Source organism: Spodoptera frugiperda, chromosome 4 (assembly GCF_023101765.2).
Source record: "Spodoptera frugiperda isolate SF20-4 chromosome 4, AGI-APGP_CSIRO_Sfru_2.0, whole genome shotgun sequence".
NCBI lineage: Eukaryota > Metazoa > Arthropoda > Insecta > Lepidoptera > Noctuidae > Spodoptera > Spodoptera frugiperda.
Genome location: NC_064215.1, coordinates 12576105 through 12597341, shown reverse-complemented (window position 1 = coordinate 12597341; position 21237 = coordinate 12576105). Strand labels below are relative to the sequence as shown.

Genomic DNA, 21237 nt, shown 5'->3' with positions numbered 1-21237 from the left:
ATTAAATGCAGAATATTCTTAGTCGAGTTGTAGTAGGTACCTACAGGTATTGGCCGAAATCGGTTATGAATCAAATAAGTACTTATTACGGTTTATACGCCGCGGCCCCTTTTCGTTGGCGGCTTTACTCATCGCAGATGAGATGGCAGCTCGAATGTCGTCACTTTACTAAGCTGCAGCTTGTGGCTCCCTTAGAGCTTTGTAAGGTAGGTACCTAGGTTCATACCTAATTATGATTTTTGTGTCTGGAATTGTGTCTTTCCTGCACTCAAGTACAAGTTAAGTTCATCAAGTTAAAATTCTCTAACAAGCAGTTTGAACACATAATTAATTAACATGTTATAATGGTTAAATCAATCTTTATTTATTTTGTAAAGAAAATATGTAAGTACCTACCTAGGTAGGTAGTTTCCTGGTTCAGTTTGGTGAGAATCGGCTGATTTGGGTGAATACTGCTTTTATTGTTTTTAGCTACCTAGGTAGTAATAAGGAATCACAATAGTAAACACCCACACACATCAATAATAGTAAAAGTAAAGGTAACTAATTAGAGAGGTAGTCTCAATTAGCAAATTGTCCATCGTTCCATGTTGCACGCTGCCGCTGACGTAAGTACTTTATCGTAAATACTTAGCCGCCCAATCGACTCTCGCAGCGCCGCTGCCCACAGTCGTAGTTTCTGAAAACAGTTGCTATCATTTAAACTCACACAAATGTATTATATCTATGTTAAAACTCGTAATCATCAGCGTAATTAGTATTCTGTGGCGTAACGCTCCAGGCCAGGAAACGTTTGTACTTCCCAGCAGAGTTGAGTGGCCCCTTCTAACATTCGACCGCATAGGCCACGGGCCTTGGCGTGACAGCAGCAGGATTCAATGACAGATTGGTATAAGCAGAGTTTATGCCAATAGGTAGTATCTTAAAGCAGAATGCCCCAAAAATCCCCGAGTCGATTAAAATTATTCATGTACATTATAGTAGACCATACGTAAGCTTAGGTTAATAGTTGTTATCTTCGTTGGGATTGTCTATCCATGTTTATTCGCATGTAAACTTCATCACATGTACTATGAATGGGTGTTTATGACGCCATCCGTTGATTTGTACCAGTACAACAGTGTTACGTAGTATTTCTATACTCTTTGATTTATCGTTGATCGCCAATGTGCGACTCTGTCAACTGTCACTAGATTTTGTGTCGCCACGTTTTTATCACCGAGTTTAAAAAAGAAGGAGGTAATATGTTCGAATGTTTTTTTTTATTTCTTCACCGATTACTCCGCCAAATGTAAAACGATGTTCAAATAATTTTTTGTTTGAATGGTTATACTCCCGAGAGGATCTCATTTTCACCAGGTCAAGATCTCATGATAGAATCCTAGGGAAACCAAGAAGTTTCGAAAATTGTAGGAGTGAGTAATGCGTGTATTATGTTTTTCAATAAATATGTATGAATACTACTTGACTACACTAATTAATAACGGTCTGGAGTCGACCCGACGAAGAAGCTGACAGACAGCCGAGGGAACTCCTCAACGCAGTGCCGGCGTTACAGGGCCGAGGCCCAGGGCGACAGTCTCGCCAATAAAATGAAAAACTACTACTAACACTTGATATTGCTTTACAGTAACTGCCTCAACGGTACCTTAATTTTATTGTCACTTTCGTGAGACTTACTAAATTAATTATTATGTAGCCAGTAGCAGAGCGACAATCGCCGCGTCGTGTGTCGCGGAATGCTGCTCATGAATATGAGCCTCTACCATGGCTTGAAACTAGTCGAGTTCCTCGTCAAACATTTACGTGAGTAAGCCGATAACATAATAATTAATTTAGTAACTACCTTGTGTTTGGGCTTGATTCAGTTTTGTTGATTAGAACTTTGCATCTATATAGATTATACGTAGGAATAGATAAACGAAAAAGAAAAAAATCTGCGTTTAAAAACTGACTTCAAACAAATAAAAAGCAAAAACTACCTACCAATTATATACTATACTTTTATAGTAATAGTAATTTAATGTCAATAATAATACGTTCTCTGGAAGTTATTAATGTATTCCCTTTTTAGTAGGTGAATCTGGGCAGACCTTACCAAATCAGGTAATGTAATAATAATTTAGTTTTTTTAACAAAGAACTATTTTGAAACCTATTAAGTAAATAAAATGAGTACCTCGATGAGCTCGTAACGGTAATGCTCGAAAAAGTGAAGTGTCAATCCTAGAGCCGGTGACATAGCGCGCTGCACTCAAGTAGGCGGCGGCCGCGCCGCCCAGCGCGGGGCGCGCGCGCGCCGGCGCGGCGGCGGCCAGCACGCTGCGCCCGCCCGACACGCGCCGCAGCGGGGCGGGCGGGCCGGGCTCGTGCACCACTTCTCCCCTGCGCAGTCTCAATGTTATAGCTGTCGATTACCTAACAACTAAACATACGGCGGTCTTTACACGTCCTACATAATTATGTATAACAAATACTTGCATCTTGCTAGAAACAATGACGTTTTCATTGTTTAGTCCACGAAACGATCATGACAAATCCACCTATTATCGTCATCATGGAAAGTAGGCCTTCGTTCATAACATTTTAAAAATTAATGTATTGCAAAGTTTTCAATATGACGTTCACTGCATCCAACGTAGACAGAACAGTCACAATAAAATTATGACAAATTTTATTGTGAACGCGCCAAAATGTCAATTTTCCAAGTACTTCTATGGTAGGTAGAGGGTAGGTACTTATCGATTGAATAATAGGTATGTTTGTGTTTATTGAGTGATTTAAGCACAAATATAATGTAATGAATTACCCGAGGATGTCCGCGAATCTGTCACGCACATGTGGTGGCGGCGGCTGGATAGCCGCGTGCCCGGGCGCTGTTGTCGTGGGTGACCTGGTATGCTCTGCTAAATTTTCCGTTTCACCTCTAGCTGCGCTTCTGCATCAATTTGTGAAGGTTAACCGTGTGATAGCAGAGCATTTGGCATAGGCCTAGAAAACATTTGTCGCAACCGCTAGTCTTGCCGCGGGTGTTGTGACCGAGAGTGGCGACTAGCGATAAACAGGAATGTTTTTAGAGCCCCAGAATCTTCGTTGCGATCTCCAGGCCATAGTCCAACAGTGGACTCTCACAGGCTGATGATAATGAAGCAAGCATGCAATTTATTACGTTTATCATTTACTTGTTTGAGTAAAAACCTCTTCTATACGGAAAAATTATGTAACACGTGGTGGTGAGTTAAAATAGATGAACATTTACCTCCTGGCCCGTGACGCAGGCGGCGGCACAACTAATGCAGCACCAACGGCAAAATACGGGAACCTAAAATAACGAAACAAATTAAGAATGCTTTTAATTGTTTCTGCATAACTGCATATTAAGTATGGGTCAGTGGGTAGCCTTAGTGGCGGTGTAGTACAACATTATTCAAATACTTACCGGAGTGCCTGTGGGGCAGTAGGTCGATCCCGTGGAGCATAGCGCATGAACGAAGTCAGTAACGCCAAAGCGGGTGGCGAGGCAGAGGGCACCACTCGAGCTAATGGGACACCTGCACTGGACGGGAAACGAAACCGAAGGGCGTCAGCGAGCACGTAACCCTCGGGCCAGTCATCTCGGTCAGGAGTCCCCAACACAGCGCATATTTTATGCAGCTGATCAATCTCAGAATTCCCCGGAAACAGCGGCCGACAAGTATACAGTTCTGCCATAATACAGCCGAGTGCCCATAAATCGATAGGCGCTCCATAGCGCGTATCGTGCAGCAACACTTCTGGCGCACGGTACCACCGCGTAGACACGTAGTCTGTGTAAGGCGGCCGTGAACGAACCTCGCGAGCCAACCCTAAATCGGCTATCTTGACCAGTTCGGGCCCAGCACACAGGAGGTTTTCCGGTTTTAGATCCCGATGGAAGAAGCCATGTCGATGCATATGTGCTAGGCCCTGCAATACCTGGTACACGATGTTCCTCAGCACTGGCTCGGGGAAAGCGCGCTCCGCATCGCGTATCAGTTGGTACAAGTTTCCTCGCATGTACTCGAACACAAAGTAAAGAGTATCATTCTCGCGTATGACTTCCCGCAACTTGACGATGTTGGCGTGGTTCAGTTTCTTAAGTGATTTCACCTCGCGCAGATTCATCGCCTCGTCCCACGAGTAGTACTTGCGCTTCATTCGCTTAATGGCCACTTTCTCGCCAGTGTCACGCCGCTGGGCCAGCACCACCGACCCGTACGTGCCGTCGCCGAGCTGTTGCAGCACCACATACCGGTTCATGTTGTCGGGACCACCTCTACATAATACTGAATTTAACAAGCCCCACCATTTTCACCAAGTTTGTTTTTTAAATGTTCCAAATGTTCGTATACGACGTCGTTTACCAAGTGAGTACGTAGTAAGGTTAAAATCATTTAGCAAATGGATAATATTTAAAGCTATGTCCCTAGTTAAGCTCTACATTCTCGCCTGATGGCAGGTTAAGTGAAATATCTATAGTAGGTACCCACCAAGTTTCGTTGTAAATATTATTTATTTTAATAATAATAAAATATATGTCACACCATCACACTCGAATGATTGCAAAATGAGGTCAACTATAAGGTTGTGACTTATTTACCAGTTACTTGAGTACCCACCTACCATTAATTAGGTGGTACCTAGGTTCTTATTTGGACGCAACACAAGCAACACTGACATACTAAACACAAATGGTAAAAGCTTTACACAACATGCTAACAAAATAACCAATTCGCGTTAAATTGCTTCAACATGTTTAACAATATGTACCACAAATACTCCGTAGTTCTAAATTGGTCTCAACAAGGAATAGCCATAACAATGCCCAATGTTTTTTATAATCCGTTTCCATGGTTATGTATGCCGGAAATATATTGGCCACCACTCGTGTTTCGTAGCGCGCCCAAAGCCGTCATACTTGAGCAGGGCACGACAATGAAAAAATAACTATAAGGGTCCGTTTATATAGACCGGTTTATGGCGATTGACATTTTGATAATCTCCGGGCTATGGTAACAAATGTAACTGCGGTAGCAAAATCTACGGCACTTTGCCCACTTGAACTGTAATTAGCCTACTAATAAAAGGAATAAATCCATTACATCCGAAGTGAACGTATTATTATTGACCAAAGAATGTGTTCAGCATGATGATGAAGGTCATTATACAAATTTAAAAAAGTCTTGAAAAATGCCTTTGAAAATATATCTCCTTTATTTATAGGTTTTTCCCTGCCAAACACGACGGCCCGGGGACCCGACCGTGACGGCCGACCAATATTAATAAAAATAATGAGGGCGAACCGCTCTACACACGTTACAATATAAGCAGTCAGACCCGACCAAATTGTGACATGTATTAAGGGCGCGACACGACACACGAGTCGTGACTAGTATATTTCCGGCCTTCTAGCATGATTGCGACTGACACTGACATTAGTGACATTTGTTTTTATTTCGATTCCGTCATAGAGCAGCAATCAGCATTGAGTGATAGAAATGTCTATGTAGATTTTGAAGCAGATTCTGTGCTTGGTGGCGTTAACTATAGCAAAGAGTGTAAAAAGTATAGGGCAACTATATTTACCGAGCAATGAGATAAACATTATAATTATGTGACGTGTGTGGGGTTTTCATTCACATTTTGTTTATACCTACATATTTTTTTATAATCTACAGCCATAAGAATAGTAAATGCTGTAATGCAAGTCAACAAAACTAAAACAAACCCATGTCATAAGTTGATAACTATAACAGTGTATGAATTGAACAATCATATGAATAATTTAATAGCTGGGTGATGTTATTCGCGTAATTATTATTGTTAGTCGTATTAATAAAAGTTGCAGATATGCGTGACAGACATGAGTGCTGAATTAACTAGATGTAAAAGCTCGTTTTCTAGAGTGAGTTCGGAACAATTAGATTTATTGCTGTCGTTTATGGAAGAGCACCCTGCCTTTGCTGCCGGCAAACAATCGATTTACTCTCGGTTCAGCTCGAGCAAGTTGTGGCGTCTTCTAGCGGAACGTTTGAACGCGGCAGCCGTTGACAGCGGTGGAGCACGCAAGTCGCCCGACAAGTGGTGCCGGGTCAGACCATTTTAATTTTATTTATTTTACATCTTACCTTTACTCTTGTTTTGTAAAATTAAGTTACCAAATCCTTTAAGAGCCAACACTCAGCCACTTGTAGATTACTGTTGTGAAAAGATAATCATCAGCCCATTTCCGTTGAGTGCAGGACTTGGGACTGTTTGTACAACATGGGTTCTCAATTTCTCATACTAAGTGCAAATATCATGGTAACCAGTGAACTAATTTTAATTGAACTTAAAAACAACATCTCAGGTACTTATAAGTTATTTATGAACATTTTTGATAAATGTTTACTTAAGCCCTTATTTTCTATACTTATAAAATAACATGTTCTGACTGACACACTTTGTCATTGGGGGACATAGGCATGTTCAGCAATGGATAGGTTTCGAAATAGAGGATAATAGTAGATTTGTATGATTATCAAATCCCCGGGGTTTAAAATGCCCACTTCTCCTGCATGAGAGTGCAGGTTCGAAAGCCACCAACAGCAAGTACCAATGTGAATGTGTCACACATAGTGTATATATACACACCACACATAAATTATTTGATCAATTCTACGTCTTCGCCATGTTGTAAATTTTTGAACACTGTCCTTTTGTTATAAAAACAATATCTATGCAACACAGCTGCAGAAGCTAGTAGTAAACATATTGTCTTCCTAAACTCTTTCGAAAGCGGTTGTTATTTACTTTTTAGACCATGATTAATTTTTATTAAAATCAATTCAGTAGTTACCATGATTTTTGATTGCAATATATTATAAGCACTTACAAGGTAACTCCAATAGCACAACACCAGAAGTGTACATACTTGTAAATGTGGGTGTGGAAATAGTGGTAGAGACTACCTGACTGACTGTATACAACATATTCGCATGCATTCATGCCATTACTAACTAGCAAACTCCTTAAAATCATTGTTTATTTGCTTTCAGTACTGGGCTGACATAAAATACAAAGCCCGTAAGAAGTCAGCAGCAGGTGGGGCACTGGGAGATCTCTCCAGTGCAGAGGAACGCTTACAGAATATATTCAACAGCAGTGGTCGCGAATGTGAGTACAGTACATTTAGTTTGTGCCTGTATACAATGTGATTGGGGTGAGACTTCTAACCCGTTAAGGCTGAGTACTACATCTAATTTTATCGACAAAAAAAATAATATGGGTGGTTGAACCCCCAATTGAAAATATTGAAAAATGGCGATTTTTTCGGTAAAAATAATTCAGAAATGATTTTTTTCTCATCAAAACATTATCTTCTATCTTCTATACTTATAATAAATCTGTAGAGAGGTCAATTCTGTACATGAAATATATTTCCAAAATAACTATCAGCGGGTGATTAGTGATCGATACTGACGCCAAAAATGCATATCTGTCTGTCTGTCTGTCTGTCTGTCTGTCTGTCTGTCTGTCTGTCTGTATGTTCTTTATAGAAATAAAAACCACTCGACCGATTTCAACGAAACTTGGTACAATTGTTCTTCATACTCCTGGGCAGGTTATAGTATACTTTTCATCACGCTACGATCAATAGGAGCAGAGCAGTGAATATTCCGCGACAGCAAATGTCTATCTTTTATGGTTGACTTACAATAACACGTATAACTCCCGATAGCTTAGCAGTTCGGAGCTTTCTGATTATATTTGTCTACTCTTACGTTTATAACACTCTCATTCATTACTTCATTCATTCATTCATATTATAATAAATCTGTAGAAGGGTCAATTCTGTACATTGAAAATATTGAAAGAATAAATAGCAGGGGGTGTTACTGGATCGATACCAAACCCAAATATGTGATTAATTTTTTTAACTATCTGTCTGTATGTTCAGGCATCACGTGAAAACTAACAGTTCGATTTCGATGAAACTTGGTATAATTATACCTTATTATCCTGGGCATAAATAGGATAGGTACTTTTTATCCTGGAAAAGTACGTAGAAAAAAAATCTTTATTTTTCAGTTTTATTCTACAGAACGCGAGCTCAACAGCAGTAGCTCAATAGACAAATCTCCTTAATTATTATGGCCATATTTGGGTCCAATAGATATAAGATGTCATTGTCAGAGTTACTCAAAATGGAGAAATAAAACTTCCACGCGAAGACCGACATCCACGCGGACGTAGTCGCGGGCGGAAGCTAGTCAAACATATGAAAATAGTAATGAATTAGTTAGTCAAGGTTATTAGCTACCGTTTGTCGTTTTTTTGTTGTTTCTACGACGCATACAACCTAAGATATTACATAAAGTAAATAAAATATTAAAAAAGCCATAATTTTTAGGGGGAGGGGGTTCAACCCCCCATATTATTTTTTTTGTCGATAAAATTAGATGTAGTACTCAGCCTTAACGGGTTAGAAGTCTCACCCCTATCACATTGTATATTTGAAAAAGCAAGTTTACTTCCATTTATTACGTTTCATAACATCAGCTTTCCGAAGCCGCGCGAGATTTATGCTCAATATTTGGACATTACTAATTAATAATCTTCTATCTAAATCTTGCTGAAAACCTTGTGTTCACAACTAGGAATAAGTGTCAAAGGTCCATTAAAGTTAGTTACTTGAGATCAAAGGTACCAAAATTCCAGATATATTATTTCGTTGCGCGATTTTGTGCGTATATTCTTCTATGTTCGATCTTTGGTCTTCGGTCGCCTATAATGTGTGTTCTACAGAATACGTTGCCGCCGAATTGCCGTTGAAATGAACTTACGCCCGAACTAAGTTCGGCTATAAGCTATTAATGCAACGTAATTTCGGCATAATGTATCATCAGTAATTCAAATATGTAGCATTGCAGGCGTAATTATGCCGAACTTCGGTCGCGGCATAGTGCATTTAGACACTTATAATTTTTCATTGTTAGATACGTAAGATTGTTATTGATTGTGAAAAAAACACGTATTCGTGTTAATTACCGCTATCTTCAGAGCTTAAACTGTTTCTAAATTAGCATATCTCTCTGATTAATTTGATGTATGCTTCTAGCGGCAATCGATGTGCACGTACCGAGCACGGCACAAGTCTCCGATCGTTCGAGGACTGAGACGGAGTGCTTAGTGAAAGTTAGATTTTCGTTAACACAGTGGACACGTCACCGTGTTTAACCCTCGGATCGGTTGATTTACTTGGTGCAGACCAATCAGAGTGCTGGATGTCATAAACATATCGATTGCGTTAACCTAAAATAAAATCGCACTAGGTTCTCTGAGATACGAGGAAACATGTCGAATTAATTAGAGCGAATACAATTTGGAGTCTCATAAAAACTCTACTTAACATTGAAACATTTTTATCTATCTCGCTAACAATGAAATAAGTCATTCTAATTATATGATCAACAAGTACACGTATAGTCCGGACGCTCACTAACTGGCGCGATGTACAGCGGCGGGCGGCGGGCGGCGCGCCAGCCAGTCGGACGACGAGCGCAAGCCCGCGCTGGACGACGACGCCAGCGACTCGTCCGCGCCCGGCGCGCGCCTCGCCACCGAGGAACTGCTGGCCGAGGCCGCCATGCGCAGCGCGCTGGCCGCGGAGAAGCAGGCCGAGGCCGTGGCGCAGGCCGTCGACCTGCTGCGCGACCTGCTCGCCCTGCTGCGCGACCGCGCGCTGCCGCCGCCGCTGCTGTAGCTGACGCCTAGCGCGGCCCGCCCGCAGCTACTGTAGCTAGCGCGGCCCGCCGCACCGCTACAGCAGCTAGCGCAGGCCGGCCAGCGCCGCGGCGCGCTCGTACACGGCGTCGGCGCGCACGCGGGCGCGCGCGGCTCCGTGGCGCAGCACGTCGCGCAGGTAGTTGGGTCGCGCGCGCAGCTCGGCGGCCCGCGCGCGCACGGGCGCCAGCGCGCGCTGCAGGGCGGCGGCCACGACGCGCTTGTACTGCGCGGTGGTGAGTCCCTCGGCCTCCTGCACCACCTCCTCGGGCAGTTTGTCCTCGGCCAGGCAGTGGATGGATACCAAATTGGACACGCCCGGCCTCGTCTCCGGGTCGAAAGTCACCTGCCGTCGAGCCAAATCATATTTCACTCTATGATACATTATTTTTATCATGATTAAAAAATATGTTAACAAATTATTCTTTCATTCAAGTTTGAACGAAAAATATAATCGTTTTGCTATTTAATAGTTTTTGTGAAAACATTATGAGACAGTTTCACAAAATGTTTACATGTTGTCATGCATTTTATGCTGGTTTTATAATATAAATAATGGCTTACTAAATATAAATATTATTATGATTTTAAATAAATGTAACGTCGATATATCGACGTTGATGCATGATTTAGATCAAACCTTGATTAGAAATGAACACAACGTCGTAAAATCTGTCACAAATTTTTGAATAATATTCAATGACGACTTAACAGGCCTGGAATATCATGTTTATAAATGTACAGCAATAGTTTTCAAACATGTTTATTTTAATTTTAAACTAGCATTACAATAAAGTAATGCATACAAAATAAGTAAGATGGGCTTGCGAATTACGAGCAAAATGGTTGGTTGGTAGGGACCGAAATTTCTGTATATTATAATTTTAAAAATAATAAATGATTTCAATTTGTGCCCCTAATCGAATTATTCTTGTATGTACATTTTATCACCACCATATCTCTAGTAAACTTCTGTACTAGACTGTAACTTATTATACAGCCTGTTTTTTTTAATATTCCAATTATTTTTTTGTTCCTTAACGTCATTCAAACATTCCATTATTGAAATAAAAAAGAACTTAAAAAATAATTACCTACCGACTTTACTGAAGAAACACGGTTAAAATCATTAAAAGGATCAAAATTTGATTCGATAGTCAGTGTTTGTCATTATTACTTGTTTCTTATTTTACATCGACCACTGAAATAAATTTTATTTTGACCATTTTAGTATTCTTTTTTACCGATTTTCTTTAGTGAAGTCAATAATTTGTATTTGTACTAAGTTTTTATAAATTTCGGCAGATTATTTCAGGAATTAGTGGTTTGATATAAATTAAATTACCCCACGCTGAAGTACCTAGTCGTTTATAAACTTGGGAATAGATTACGTACCTGCGGTGTGAAGTCAGTGACTGCTTTTCTTATTTTAAGCTCGATAATATCATCAGGGTCGGTCAGAAGAATGCGCGACTTGGGATCCGTGTCGGACTTCGACATCTTCTTATTCGGGTCTCTGAGACTCCGCAAGCGATCGCTGCCGTCATCTGGACACAAACGGACGTGAGCGCGTGAGGTCGTAGAGGAGGTAGAGTAGAGGCGCTAGGCGGGACAGTTACCGGCGAGCAGCGCGCGCGGCGCGGGGAAGGCGCGGCCGTAGCGGTGCGCGAAGGTCCGCGCCAGCGCGCCCGCCACCTGCAGGTGCTGCAGCTGGTCCGCGCCCACCGGCACGTGCGTGCCGCCGTACAGCAACACGTCCGCCGCCTGCAGCAAGGGCTCGCTGTACGTACGGAACGGACCGCAAATGGGAAAGTAAGAAACGGAAGGCGACCTGCAACACGGGATAGAGCAGCAGACCGAGCGGCACCTCCTTCATGGTGGCGGCCTTCTCCTTGTACTGCGGCAGGTGCGCCAGGCGCGCGTGCGTGGCCAGGCACGTGAGCAGCCAGCACAGCTCGGCGTGGCGCGGCACGGCCGACTGCACGAACAGCACGGCGCGCGCCGGGTCCAGCCCCGCCGCCAGCACGCACGCCGCCAGCTCCAGCACGCGCGCCTGCAGCAGCGACGGCTCCTGCAACACACTGCCCATTGCCCATCATATTTCCACAACCAAAACTATTCTACACCAATGAAACACACTAAAAATGGCAAAGCATATGGCTGAAATACATGGGAAATTCATAAATGGAATATTTTATTTAATTGTCCTGTAAAGTATGTTGTATTCAATTATAGAGGGTTTCCAGTTGCTTTTAATTCTGATAAGTGAAATATATATGAGACAAAACGGTAACCTGGCGTGTGGTAAGCGAGTGTAAGTCTGCTATGAATATCATAAGGTCATCGCCTTGCTCCTGCAGGCGCACGCAGCGCCGGATCGCACCGAAGTAATTGCCGATGTGTAATTCTCCAGTGGGCTGTAGCCCCGTTACTACCCGCCGTGGCCACTGCACGTCTGCATCGCCATCACCGTCACCTGCAGACTAATGGTGAATGTGAACCAAGCTTTGCACTACTACTGTTTGATAGGTTATATCCTATACCGATTCTAATAAATCCTGACATACCTTTGAAGAATAATGACTACTAAGATTATATAAATTATATTTCTTACACTGACTGCAAGCGATAAAAGTTTTTAAAAAATACGACGATATCACACCGCGCATTTTAACGTAATATAGGTACTGCAAATGTTTTGGTACTTTTGGTTGCTTTATTACTAGTGTTTGCGGTAACCTGTTACTTGAATGAAAAACTTCTCACAAACATAGTCGTTTTCAGGATTTATAATTAATAAATGGAAAAAATATACATGAAGTAGACATCGAATCTCTGTTAACGACAAAATATTCAGTGCTATTATATTATCATTATCAATTTGAATATTGTAGAGAAACTTCACATTTGTGACATTTGAAATGAAGTGATGACTTCTTCAATTTGACATTTGTAACTTTTTAATAAGGTTGCCGGATCCTGATCCTGTTTCTTTTTGCTTTTCACAGGTCCACGCTTTTACAGGCTCGTTGGTTCTTTAATTCCCACAGATAGTGGAAGTGTACAGTAACTATTTACAATTATTTACAAACTAGCTGACACGGCAAACTTCGTACCGCCTCAAACCTGTTTTTCTCATCTTTTATACCCGCCCTGAATATCCACAAACAATTTACGGCCAAAATCAGTCCAGCCGTTCCCGAGTTTTAGCGAGACTAACAAACAGCAATTGATTTTTATATATAGAGATTAACAAAGAATGTAATTTATATGAACTACTACATCTTTTCTTTATATACCGCTTAAAATGTGCAAAAATAAATAATGTAAAGTCAATTTCAAATAGACCAGGAAGGCACTTTTGAACGTCAAAGCAAATATAATAATAATAATATTAAATATATTAGTAAAACAATACAAGCTGCCTAGCTGCACATAAAATGAATCACACATCATGACACGCCACGACATACAGTGTATCTCTGACAAAAGATTTTGTCATCCCCATTCGACAATAGTCAGTGTCATACATGTCAATGTCAATCATTACTGGAAATTTTATCAAATGTCAAATATTCAATAATAAAATTGTTTCTCACTTCTCATGTTCATAATTATGTGCAAATAGTATTATAAGTACCTATAGAGGAAATTATATGCTAGGACGAAGTGAAATGCGGGATTTGTAAAAAAGTTGTGCAAATGTGGACTTTTAATTTACTTCCATATTAATGTAATTTTATTTTAACGCCGATCTTTACCCAGTTTTCATTAAGATAAGGTACTGTCTTACTGCCATACTCAGAGAGATTGAATGATTACTTAAACTATTCCTTAGTAACGATTTTGTATCGGAAACAATTGCTGAGGACTGGGCTTAACCCAGTCCCTTAATCTTTAAATCAGAATACGGCGGTAAATTTGCTAATGGCTCTATAAGTGTACCTAGACGAACGCATGTCATTTGTTTATTTATTTTAATTTAGCGAGCCGATTCAGTTTCGCACAGCGTTTTTTGAACAATTGTTAGCCAAGACGGCGAAAAGCTTTCCTACCTACAAACTTTGTTTGTGTTTCGGCAAAGATGGTCTATGTCTATGATAGAATATACTACTTCGTACGTCCCCAAATTGCGTTATTTTAATATACCTACCTATAATATTATTTAAAGTTATAAGTAAACCGTCAGTGGCTCATCATGGGGGGGATAACTGCAAAACGTCTTTGACCGCACACTAAGATATTATCATATTTAGTTAAGAACGATTTTGGTTTTTTCCGAAGTATACTATGGCTGTATTTCCATTAGGGTTTGGTGATATAAATGTGGAAAAGTCGTGGTTTAAGTGTGGGAGAGCCATGGTTTGTCACGAATGGGCTGACTCGACTGGAGTGCTACCACGGCCTCACTGAAAACAACGCATGCATTGTATTACATTGTGGCTTCCCCTTCCCAACTTTCCCAATCCCCACTTCCCCAACAACCCTTAAGTTCCTATCCCCCAAAAGGCCGGCAAGGAACTTGTAACGCCTCTGGTGTTTCAAGTGCTTGTGGGCGGCGGTGATCGTTTACTATCAGATGATATGTCTGCTTGTTTTCCATAAAAAAAAAACTATCCTATGTCCTTCCCGGTTCTCAAACTATCGTTGTATTGAATTTCAATTAAATTCATGACATAGAGAGCCCCGGGGTTTTAAGGCATAATCCCCATACTAATGGTATATCTGGAATAAAAATTATCAAACATTCTTTTCCAGCACTCGAAGTATTGTTAAACCAGATTTCAATCAAAACTGTTCAGTGGTTTAAAAGATATGAGTCCTGGGATTTTACCTCACAGTCGTAGTATAATCCTGTTCCTGTGGGAACTTTTGCTATTTTTTACTCCCGAACTGTCTTTGTGTCCTTATTAATTTATTTATTCATTTATTGCACAATGTACAATACATAGAGGCATTATTGACTACTACTACAGTACAAGACCCTGTTCGGGCGTAGCAATGTGTCTTGTAGGTAACTCAATAATAATCTCATTTATGTAGGAACCTAAATTTCACCCAAATTGATTCAGTGGTTTAACAAATAGAAAGTCCCGGGTTTGTGAATTGTGCCAGCATATTTTTTGTTGACATCTGAAATCAATTACATTCTTGATGAATGATTATGTTTACGTCTAGGAAAATGCAGGAGAAACTCGCATTAGCCGCGCTGTCGGCGGGGCCGGGCGCGGCGCGCATGCGCGCGTGGCGCCTGCACGCGTACGGCGCCGCGCGCGACCTGCGCCTGGAGGCGGCGCGCGTGCCCGCCCTGCGCGCGCCCGGCGACGTGCTGGTGCGCGTGCGCGCCGCGTCGCTCAACCCCATCGACGTGGCCATGCTGGCGGGCTACGGCGCGCGCGCGCTCAACGCGCTGCGGGCGCTGGAGGGCGCGGCCGACGGCGTGGAGTTCCCGCTGGTGCCGGGCCGCGACTTCGTGGGCCACGTGGTGCGCGCGGGGCCCGACAGCCGCCTGCGGCCCGGCCAGCGCGTCTGGGGCGTGCTGCCGCCGCACCGACAGGGCTGCCACGCCGACTTCGTCGTCGTCAAAGACGAATGGGTATGCTTTTTTATTTTATTTATAGCTTTTGTATTCGAACATGATAAAATCTTAAACATATTTCTCCACTTCTTCTGTTTGTCTGGTGACAAAGGCGCCTTCATTCATACAATCTTCTCCGTTCTGGACTTTCTGTGTGACGTGTTTGTGACAGGCAGGGCCTGCGCCGGCCGCGCTGAGCGACGCCGAGGCCGCGGGCGCACTGTACGCCGCGCTCACCGCGTGCGCTGCGCTGCGGGCCGCCGGGCTGGGGGCCGGGGCGGCCGGGGGCGGGGCGCCGGGGGCCGCGGGGCGCGCGCCGCGCGTGCTGCTGCTGGGGCTGGGCGGCGTGGGGCAGGCCGCGCTGCAGCTGCTGGCGGCGCGCGGGGCGCACGTGCTGGTGGGCGCGGCGGCCGACCTGGCGCCGCTGGCCGCGCGCCTGGGCGCCGCCGGGCTGCTGGACCGGCACGCGGCCGACTACGAGCGCCGCCTGCAGGAGGCGGGCCCGTACGACGCGGTGCTGGACTGCGCCGGGCTGGGCGGCGAGGAGGCGACGGCGCGGGGCTGGCAGTTCTCGCGCTACGTGACGCTGACGTCGCCGCTGCTGCGGTCCATGGAGGCGCGCGGCGTGGCGGCGGGCGCGGTGTGCGCGGCGGCCACGCTGGCGGCGCAGAACGCGCGCGCGGCGGCGGGGGCGCGGGGGCGCGGGCCCGCGCGCCGGCCCGCTGCCGCCGCAGGTGCGCTGGGCGTTCTTTTCTCCTTCTGCGACAGACATCGAACAGCTGCGCCGGCTCGCGGAACGCGGCCAGGTATGTGTCTCGTGCCTGCCTCGTGCCGTGATGTCTGGGCGGGCGACAGTTAACGTGGCGTCGTGTTCCAGTTCGGTGTGTGCGTGGAGCAAGTGTTCCCGTGGTGGAGCGGGGCGGAGGCCTACGAGCGGGCGCAGCGCGGCGCGGCGCGCGGCAAGTTGGTGCTAGACTTCACGGCGGAGGCCGAGGGGGGTGGCGAGCCAGCCACAGCTTCCTAATGACTTTTGATGTATTAGGACTCAGGACACGACCAAATGACACGCGCACAATACGGCGTCAAGGGCGTTAGTACTCCAGTACCTCGCAGGATACAGTCAGCCTGATTAATTTAGTATTTAGGTATAAGTACCTTAGTATACAAGTAAGAAAATGACGATTGCCTTAATCCAGACACAGTATCTGTTGTAAGTTGTAACCAACCAGTAGTTACTGTCTCTGAATGAAATTAATTTTTATCTTCTTACTTGCATATCAAATAACTGATTTGACCATACCTACCTGATGGGAAAGGACACTCACTGGTGAACTCCCATACTGCATGCAGCTCACTTTATCTTAGAACAAAAGTAATACATGTATCAAAATGACCGTTGAAAACCAGTGTTTACGATAAATACATCAATCGAGAGGAGTTTAGAAGAAAGCAGGTTGTACGCGAGAACTGTATATGTAGTTACTGTGCGACCGAATGTTGTTATGTTGCTGTATTACAATTAGAATTACAGGGTTCTGTAATAGGTATCATAGGTAGGTATATAATTAGGCACATAATGTGCACTATAGTATAATAAATAAATTATTCTACCTATCGTCTTTATTTTTTAAACTGACAGACTTGTACACAAGTTCTTTCTGACCAATTCCAAAAAGGGAGGAGGTTCTCAATTCGTTAGCATTTTCTTGTATCTAGTTATCTCCTAAATATGACAGCTTCAAACTGCAAGGTTGTGTCTTACTGTCAACTGTGTGGCCAAAGACCTGCCGACTGGCGACAGCAATATTCCACGACATTCGGTACCTGACAGCGGGCCGTCCGTTGGACTGTTGAAGCTCACAACTATGTATACGTACACTGCACACATATAGTAATACTTACTGCCTTTATAAGTGACGTCTGGCGGCTCTGTTACCTTAAGCCATCATCTCTATTTCGTCGATGATATAATGGTCTTGGTTGGTTTCAAATGTTTGTTACCTACGTTACTCATTTTTCCACTTCGAAAGCGTCTATCTTTGAAACAATTGATTTGGCTACGGAACCCTAAAAAGTTACCACTCACCAGAGATTGTAAAAAAAGTAAAATGTAGTAGCAGACAGATCAATCAATCCTCTTGTCTTGATGACCATGCTATATTATAATCTAATTTAGTTCACAATACTTCCGCTGCGGATGTCAAACGAAAGGATTTGATTGATAAAACCGGTAACCTCCGATTCTGAATTGAATTATTGGGTAAATGATTTAGCTTGCGTAAAAATGCTAACTTCAAATTCATTCATTCAACAGACATTAAAAACCAAAGATATTGCTTGGCACCGATGCTATGTCTCGATTTAACCAAACCTCTTGTTGACAAAATAACATCGGTTTCCAGAGTTCTTCTCTTTTCTTGTAAAAAATCAAAATAAAAACGTCGCCCCACACTAGGATTTTCTTCTGATTTGCGGTATGTAGCTAAGGTACCTACAGTAGGTACCTTTGAATTATTTTTTACTTGTTATTCTACTTTCGTACCCATAGGTTGCTAAATGCTATTGTCCTTGTAAGCTGTTTGTCATCGGCAAGTCATGTATGGGACCAGTATCAGTACAATATCAGCGCGTTGCGCTGCCTTGCACGTTATGAACTGGTGCCCGTTTCACCGCAGACGTGGGGCATGTACCCACATATTAGATATAAGTATAACTGTATGTTGTTGTGTTTGTTACAAGTTATGTTTTGTTTTTTATTTTGTGCTTTAGTTCATGTTCTGTGTGAAATAAATGTTATTCATTTGTTTTATCTTCCTTGCCTGTGTCGTGGTTGCGTTTACAAACATACTTTACTCACATACCCGTACAGTTCACTTCCATACCCGGAGCGACAACGTGTGGTTCATACAAAGAATTGGTCTGTAGGTGGGTGCGGGATTCGAATCCGCGACACGTTGTGCTATAGCCAGTTGCCTAACCACTACGCCAATCAAAAGGCGATTATAACGATGGAAATAAAGAGATTGACACAAAAATGTTATTTCAAGTAATCCAACAGCCAGGTGCCCTTGGGAGTGAACGTAGGTGTGCCTGCCGTGACTGGCACAAACAACTGTACACCACTGAACACATTACAGACAGACCCACGACGCTCCATCACAGCCCGGTTAACTACCATCAAACAAATTAAGGCAGTCGCATTACTATTATATCGCGCTTGTTGTCATTGCAGCGGTAAGTCTCCTTTTTGAACAGTGGCTTAAGAGACGTCACAGTGTCTTCCCCAGTGCCTTAACGGACATGGAAGTTTCGAGAGTTATATGGTTCGGATTCGGTGAAACACCCAAGCTATTGCCGCGAGGGCCACTCGGCGGGCAGGGTGGAGCAGACGGGGCGGTGTGGCCTGCATGGGCTGAGCACCGCGCGCCGTATCCTCAAGGAAGAGATCGGCGACGGTGACTTCGCGTCGGGCTCGTTCAGGTTGGTGCGGACCGAGGGCAACTGTGAAGCCGTCTCCTCTTTCTTGCGGCAAAAAAAAAAGACATTCGCATATAAACAAACACAAACCCACCATCCGATCGATTTCTATGATGGTGGCAAGTTAGGGGCAAGTCAAAGTCAAAGCATTTATTTCAATTAATCCTAAATTAGGCACTTGAAACGTCAAATTGAATTGTCCATCAGTCTGTCTGTCGGTGAAGCTAAATGCTACTTCCAAAGTGTAGCTTCGAATGGAGAAGAATGAGCAAGAAACTCCACGCTACTGTTTAAAAAAAAAGATTTTTTACAATCTCTCTGATAAATTATTTGATCATTAACCTATCGTATATAAATTATTATGTAGGAACAATGTAACGACAATACAGCGTCAAAAGTAATGGGACTATAAAACCAAGTTGTGAAAAAAATTAAATAGCGGTGGTTTGTACATAGTGCCCACATATTATGTACCTACACTTACAATTTGAAATAATGCTTCTATACAATTAACAAAAAACTTTATTTTAATCTTTCAAATAAAAAAGAAGGGTTTGATGCCACAGGATACCTAGCCTACATTGGAATAAATTAATACTTGAAGTTTACGTACCTAACTACTGATCGTATTTGAGCATTGTGTAGTGTGAGCGAGAGCCCAGTGGAGCCGGACCAACATGCTGCCAAGCATTTTTATCTTCAATAATAATATAATCTGACAGTTTATAATATGCCTGTTTACATAGTTCACGCTTTATACAAGTTTTAATTTTCATTCAGATTCAGTATATCATTTGATAGTTTATAATAACATTTAACACATAATCCCATGAAGGATTTCTGATTTAAATCTAAACGTAAGTAAGATATATATAAGTGTGAGATAGCCATGCTTGGCACGAATGGGCCGGCTCGACCGGAGTGATACCACGGCCTCACAGAAAACCGACGTGAAACAACGCTTGCGTTGTGTTTCGTTGTGCGAGTGGGTTACCGGAGGCCCAATATCCCCTTCCCAATTTTCCCAATCCTCGATTACCGAAAAACAACCCTTAAATTCCTAACCCCCAAAAAGCCGGCAACGCACTTGTAACGCCTCTGGTGTTTGATGTGTCCATGGGCAGCGGCGATTGCTTACCATCAGGTGATACGTCTGCTCGTTTACCGGTGTTTCATAAAAAAAAAGAAAAAGAAAAACACTTTTATACATTTTACTAAAACAACAATTCCACTAACTAAAAAAGACTCGTTAATTCTAACTTACCGTCAAAGTGTCGACAATTCGAAGATCTCAGAACTTGCAGATTCCAGGGTCGGGACTAACACTTCAAATTTCGGAACATTTGATATTTCGAACATTTTATTATTCGAAATATCTATTATCAATCTAAATATACCTATAGTTACTCCCGCTCGGCTTCATTCGCTCTGCCCGGCTCCTTTTGATTATAGCGTGATGTTTATAGCCTATAGCTTTCCTCGATAAAAGGACTACCTCAAACACAAAAATAATTAAGTACTTACCTATTCAATTCGAACCAGTAGTTCCGGAAACTAGCGCGTTCAAACAAATGCACTCTTCATGTGCCTATTGGTAGGGCAAGTGACCCGGTTGTGGCCATCGACCCCTTTGTGGCCACTTGGGCCTTCAAATATTTATAACTAAGGCATGGACAAATAAATTACTCTGTGATGTACAGTATTTAAAATATTGAATATTTGAGACACTGATACCGTTGGCAGCTTTGATGTGTCAAACTTCACTTCGATGCAACAAGTCATTCTTTTTAGTTGAGGGTGAAATTGTTAAAATCTTAACAAAAAGGCTAAGGCGAGCGGGTGAGGATTTGGCTTTTATTTTTTTAATCTTTGCTTATTGTTTGGATGTTTATGTTAATATTACATGAAGAATATACTGTCTAAGTGGAACTAAAGTTATTTTGTCGCTATATGTTTCTGAAGTGGGATTATTAGAAGGTGGCCACTAATGGAGACAAAATTATGAATTTCTCCATCTTTGGCCACACGGCTGGCCAAAACTTTTGTACATAAACGCCCCACTTCTAGTCATTTATCGTAATTTATTTATTATTTTTCCTTGGCTTTACATATCAACAAATACATATTTTTCATTTTCAGAGATGCAATAAATTGCCTTCACACAAAGGGAGGTCAGTTTACTTTGCAGCTTTTACCAACGTCATATAAATTTTGATCTCTTTATTTGTAAGTTAAATTCAAGTGAGGTAATAATATTTCATATTTTCCAGACTAAATGAAAACCATTGTTTCTATAATGTCAAATTTATTAATACATTTTGATTACTTTTATTGTATTTTTGATGGCCAGAACTGGCACATGACCGTGGCCAGAAATGGCACGAATCTGGCCAAAAATGG

General features: G+C 42.6%; 4 protein-coding genes across 8 annotated transcripts; 2 read left to right on the top strand and 2 right to left on the bottom strand.

Annotated features, from left to right (window-relative positions):
• Positions 1-339: 339 nt before the first annotated feature.
• On the bottom strand, positions 340-5147 carry LOC126910653 (serine/threonine-protein kinase MAK-like). Its single transcript, XM_050693379.1, has 5 exons — positions 3439-5147; positions 3259-3321; positions 2809-2937; positions 2179-2384; positions 340-679 (listed from the first exon to the last, which is right to left on the bottom strand). Exons 1-5 carry the CDS (start codon positions 4275-4277, stop codon positions 618-620), a joined length of 1299 nt encoding a protein of 432 aa, XP_050549336.1. The 5' UTR covers positions 4278-5147; the 3' UTR covers positions 340-617.
• A 318-nt stretch (positions 5148-5465) lies between these two features.
• On the top strand, positions 5466-10201 carry LOC126910658 (uncharacterized). Its single transcript, XM_050693389.1, has 3 exons — positions 5466-6108; positions 7055-7172; positions 9518-10201. The coding sequence occupies exons 1-3, from the start codon at positions 5881-5883 to the stop codon at positions 9760-9762; spliced, it is 591 nt and encodes a 196-aa protein (XP_050549346.1). The 5' UTR covers positions 5466-5880; the 3' UTR covers positions 9763-10201.
• LOC126910655 (tryptophan--tRNA ligase, mitochondrial) lies at positions 9405-12803 on the bottom strand. 5 transcript variants are annotated; one of them, XM_050693383.1, is made up of 6 exons: positions 12397-12803; positions 12077-12258; positions 11614-11853; positions 11402-11546; positions 11178-11329; positions 9405-10128 (listed from the first exon to the last, which is right to left on the bottom strand). In XM_050693383.1, exons 1-6 carry the CDS (start codon positions 12449-12451, stop codon positions 9829-9831), a joined length of 1074 nt encoding a protein of 357 aa, XP_050549340.1. In that variant the 5' UTR covers positions 12452-12803; the 3' UTR covers positions 9405-9828. The 5 variants fall into 5 exon arrangements, with proteins under 5 accessions (XP_050549340.1, XP_050549341.1, XP_050549342.1 ...); XM_050693384.1 differs by having other exon boundaries at positions 12077-12265; positions 12549-12789; XM_050693385.1 differs by having other exon boundaries at positions 12077-12265; positions 12397-12785.
• A 490-nt stretch (positions 12804-13293) lies between these two features.
• Positions 13294-18174, top strand: LOC126910654 (reticulon-4-interacting protein 1, mitochondrial-like). Its single transcript, XM_050693380.1, is given in 5 exon segments — positions 13294-13563; positions 14961-15378; positions 15533-16057; positions 16059-16166; positions 16238-18174. Coding segments are annotated over 4 exon segments (1194 nt in total). The 5' UTR covers positions 13294-13563; positions 14961-14964; the 3' UTR covers positions 16385-18174.
• Positions 18175-21237: the final 3063 nt, after the last annotated feature.

Bases quoted from the DNA above. Each gene is read 5' to 3' on its own strand.
- LOC126910658 (XM_050693389.1), top strand. From the start codon at position 5,881: ATGAGTGCTGAATTAACTAGATGTAAAAGCTCGTTTTCTAGAGTGAGT. The intron at 6,109-7,054 runs GTCAGACCATTT...ATTTGCTTTCAG, and splicing joins CGCCCGACAAGTGGTGCCGG to TACTGGGCTGACATAAAATA. The intron at 7,173-9,517 runs GTGAGTACAGTA...CGCGATGTACAG, and splicing joins CAACAGCAGTGGTCGCGAAT to CGGCGGGCGGCGGGCGGCGC.
- LOC126910655 (XM_050693382.1), bottom strand. From the start codon at position 12,451: ATGCGCGGTGTGATATCGTCGTATTTTTTAAAAACTTTTATCGCTTGC. The intron at 12,266-12,349 runs GTATGTCAGGAT...ATTCACCATTAG, and splicing joins GTAGTCATTATTCTTCAAAG to TCTGCAGGTGACGGTGATGG. The intron at 11,330-11,401 runs GTAACTGTCCCG...GTTTGTGTCCAG, and splicing joins GCCGCGCGCGCTGCTCGCCG to ATGACGGCAGCGATCGCTTG.
- LOC126910653 (XM_050693379.1), bottom strand. From the start codon at position 4,277: ATGAACCGGTATGTGGTGCTGCAACAGCTCGGCGACGGCACGTACGGG. The intron at 3,322-3,438 runs GTAAGTATTTGA...TCGTTATTTTAG, and splicing joins ACTGCCCCACAGGCACTCCG to GTTCCCGTATTTTGCCGTTG. The intron at 2,385-2,808 runs GTAATTCATTAC...GAGACTGCGCAG, and splicing joins AGATTCGCGGACATCCTCGG to GGGAGAAGTGGTGCACGAGC.